This window comes from Trypanosoma theileri, assembly GCF_002087225.1.
Source record: "Trypanosoma theileri isolate Edinburgh chromosome Unknown TM35_Tth_53_V1, whole genome shotgun sequence".
In the NCBI taxonomy this organism is placed as follows: Eukaryota; Euglenozoa; class Kinetoplastea; order Trypanosomatida; family Trypanosomatidae; genus Trypanosoma; species Trypanosoma theileri.
This window is the reverse complement of record NW_021639895.1, coordinates 23,157-26,132: the sequence shown is the minus strand read 5'-3', so window position 1 is coordinate 26,132 and position 2,976 is coordinate 23,157. Positions and strand designations below refer to the sequence as shown.

Sequence of the window (2,976 nt, the reverse complement as noted above, 5' to 3'; positions counted from 1 at the left end):
GATCTAGACCAGAAGAACTCGATACCACAGACACTTGACCCGGAAGACTTCGTTCGCCTTGGGGATCATGAGGAGCAGGAGGAGGAAGACCAGCTGCAGCACCGGGAACGTTTGTATTCCGCTTTTCCACTTCGGGTTGAGGACAAGTACGTCCATCATTAGCATCAGGAGAACAAGACGTCTCAGCACTCTCAGAAGGACAATTAGCGTCACTTCCCTCACCAGCAGAAGGACAAGAACCTTTAGTACCTGGAACTCCTGCCTCACCCTCTTCCCGTGCAGCTTGTCCAGTAGTAGCAGACACGTCAGTCACCACACCCGCACATGCAATGCTCAAGAGCAAAACAACAGAAAACAAGTTACGACACATCATCATCACCGCAACAAAATATTGCTTCTTGATTTGGAAAACTTAACAGCAAACTGAAGAAACAAGTAAGAACAAAAAACAAAACAAACAATTACAACACAGTCTAAAATACGAATAGAGCAAAACAAAACCAAGATGTCAAAACACATTAGAAAAAATAAAAAGAGGAATAAATAACAAAACACACATCCACGCAAAAGAAAAAAAACAGAACTTAAGAGCACAAAACACACAATCCAGCAAACGTTGCTTATCTTTGAGTTAATATGCAATGAATAAAATATTTGTCTGTTACTGTCTTATTTTTCCAATTACTCAACATCATCATTGCCGCAGGGCAACGCCCATAACGACCCAGCAAACAAAAAGCAAACAAACAGGTATTAACCATTGAGCCCAATTTACCCAGTAAACACAGAAATACACCAACTATGGGTATAAGTCTATATATATGTGTATATACGCAATTATAAATATAAATTCATCTGTTAGTATTATTATTTCTTTTTACCACTGCACAAAAAGCACTTCATCATCACTATCACAGTGCAAGCCCAGGTGCACACACAGAGAGAGTCTCTAAGAACACACACACAATACTCCATGGCTCTAGTTTATGTATATTAAATTACTGCACACACACATCTGTGTACTAGCAAGAGATGTATACTGTCAGTGAGCACAACAGCCCAGTTTTCTGCAAACACACTCAACGGGAAAAGCAAGTAATGGAATTATTAAAAAAAGAACACACACACACACAAAAGTGAAAAGAAAAGATATTCGAATTAAAAAGAGAAAGCTGGTAAACAGATTATTAATTTATTCACCCATGGGGTGGATGTCCGCAATTATGTTGATGTTAGTTTAACCATTATTATTATTATTTTGTCCTTAGATGAGTCCCACCGTTCAGTACATGGTAGTGGTGACCAACACAGCCATAATCAGTAGCGGTGCTGCAGTGCGCATCCACACAGGACTGACACTTCTGTCAACATTACCCTTGTTCTTCTGTACAGTGGAGGCAATAGTATTGATCTCTGCGTTGGGAACAGGAGATGGAGTGGTGGGTGGTGTATCAGTGATATTGCTCTCGGGACTCGGCGGAGTAGTGGAATTGGTTTCTTCTGAGCCTGAAATTGCAGTTGCACCTGCAGCTTCAGGAGATTGCTGGGTAAGATTAGAGTCGGCAGGTGTAGTGTTATCAGATGAGTTACTCGACGCTTCTTCAGTACTTTGTGTAGCTGCAGTAGACTCCGGAGGTTGGCCTTGTGTTGTAGTGGCACCATCTCTTGCTTCTGTTTCCTGTTTGCGTCTTTCATCTTCAGAGGCACTGGGAGGATTTATTCCTTTGCTGTCATCCATTCCATTTTGTGGTTTTTCTACCAAGACAGGATCTTTGGGTGGAGTTACACCTCCAGGAGGATTTGGTATCAATGATCCCGCTGCTTCTTCTCGATTACTTCCTTGTTGTTCCTTGGTTGTGTCTCTCTGACCTTGTTCCTGATTCTGTGAGGTTGATCCTCTATCATGATTCGCCACATTACTTGACTTCTCAGGGAATCCCCTTGCCGAACACTTTACGCCATCAACAATAGTATTAGGGTTATGCTTACACATATGCTTAATGCTTGCGTTTATAAGAAAATCATCCCATCCAAACATACCAGTAGTATTAAACTTCTTTGGCTGTTCCTCAATAATAACAGCAGGAAGAGTAACTACATCATTACTTGGTTCCATTGGTCCAGCAGCAGCAGCAGCCATGGTATACCCGCAGGCGCAGCACAGCACAACGGCCAACACACACATCACACGGCTCTTCATCATCATGAGAGAGAGAGAGACAATAGTTTGGTTTGCGTAAAAAACACTTATCTAGAAAGAAAGAGAATCAAAAAACAAAAAAAATAATAAATGAAGTATCAAACATGTTAGAACACACAAATCGATTACCACTATGGAAACTCACATTGTGAAAAGTAAAACCCACCAGTTAAAGAAGGCAATACAGAACAATAACCTCAGTTAGAGTACAAACAAAAAAAAGCCCACATTCACAAATATCTCAAAAAAAGGCTGAACCACCCAGCAAAATCATCAAGCAAAAAAAAAATTAACCATTAGCCCAATTTACCCAGTAAACACAGAAATACACACCAACTATGGGTGTAAGTCTATATGTGTGTATATACGCAATTATAAATATAAATTCATCTGTTAACATTATTTCTCCCCACTGCAAAAAAAAGCAATTCATTATCATCATCACAGTGCAAGCCCAGGTGCACATACACAGAGTCTCCAAGAACACACACACACAATGGAGTAGCAATAATAATAATTATAGGATAAACACACAGATAGCAAAAAAACACACAAAACACATTAACATTAAGAAACAAAAAAAAAAATAAAATCCTAACAGGTGGAAGATTAGTTAGACTGTAGTGTGGATGCACGCAAAAAAGAAAAAAAGAAAACGAAGGATGACCTGAGTCACACCACACCACCACCATTACAATCAGCACACAAGAATACAGGCCAGTGTAACCACAATCAGTAGTGGCACACGCACCCACACAGAACTGCTGATACTGCTG

At 40.2% G+C, this 2,976-nt stretch overlaps 2 protein-coding genes across 2 annotated transcripts; both read right to left on the bottom strand.

Moving 5' to 3' along the window:
• Position 1: 1 nt before the first annotated feature.
• Positions 2–370, bottom strand: TM35_000531120 (uncharacterized protein; the record flags this gene model as incomplete). Its single annotated transcript, XM_029030697.1, has 1 exon — positions 2–370. A coding segment is annotated over one exon (369 nt), but the record flags the coding sequence as incomplete, so codon positions are not given.
• Positions 371–1,282: 912 nt separating this feature from the next.
• Positions 1,283–2,206, bottom strand: TM35_000531110 (uncharacterized protein; the record flags this gene model as incomplete). Its single annotated transcript, XM_029030696.1, has 1 exon — positions 1,283–2,206. One exon carries the CDS (start codon positions 2,204–2,206, stop codon positions 1,283–1,285), a length of 924 nt encoding a protein of 307 aa, XP_028877993.1.
• Between the last annotated feature and the right edge of the window lie 770 nt (positions 2,207–2,976).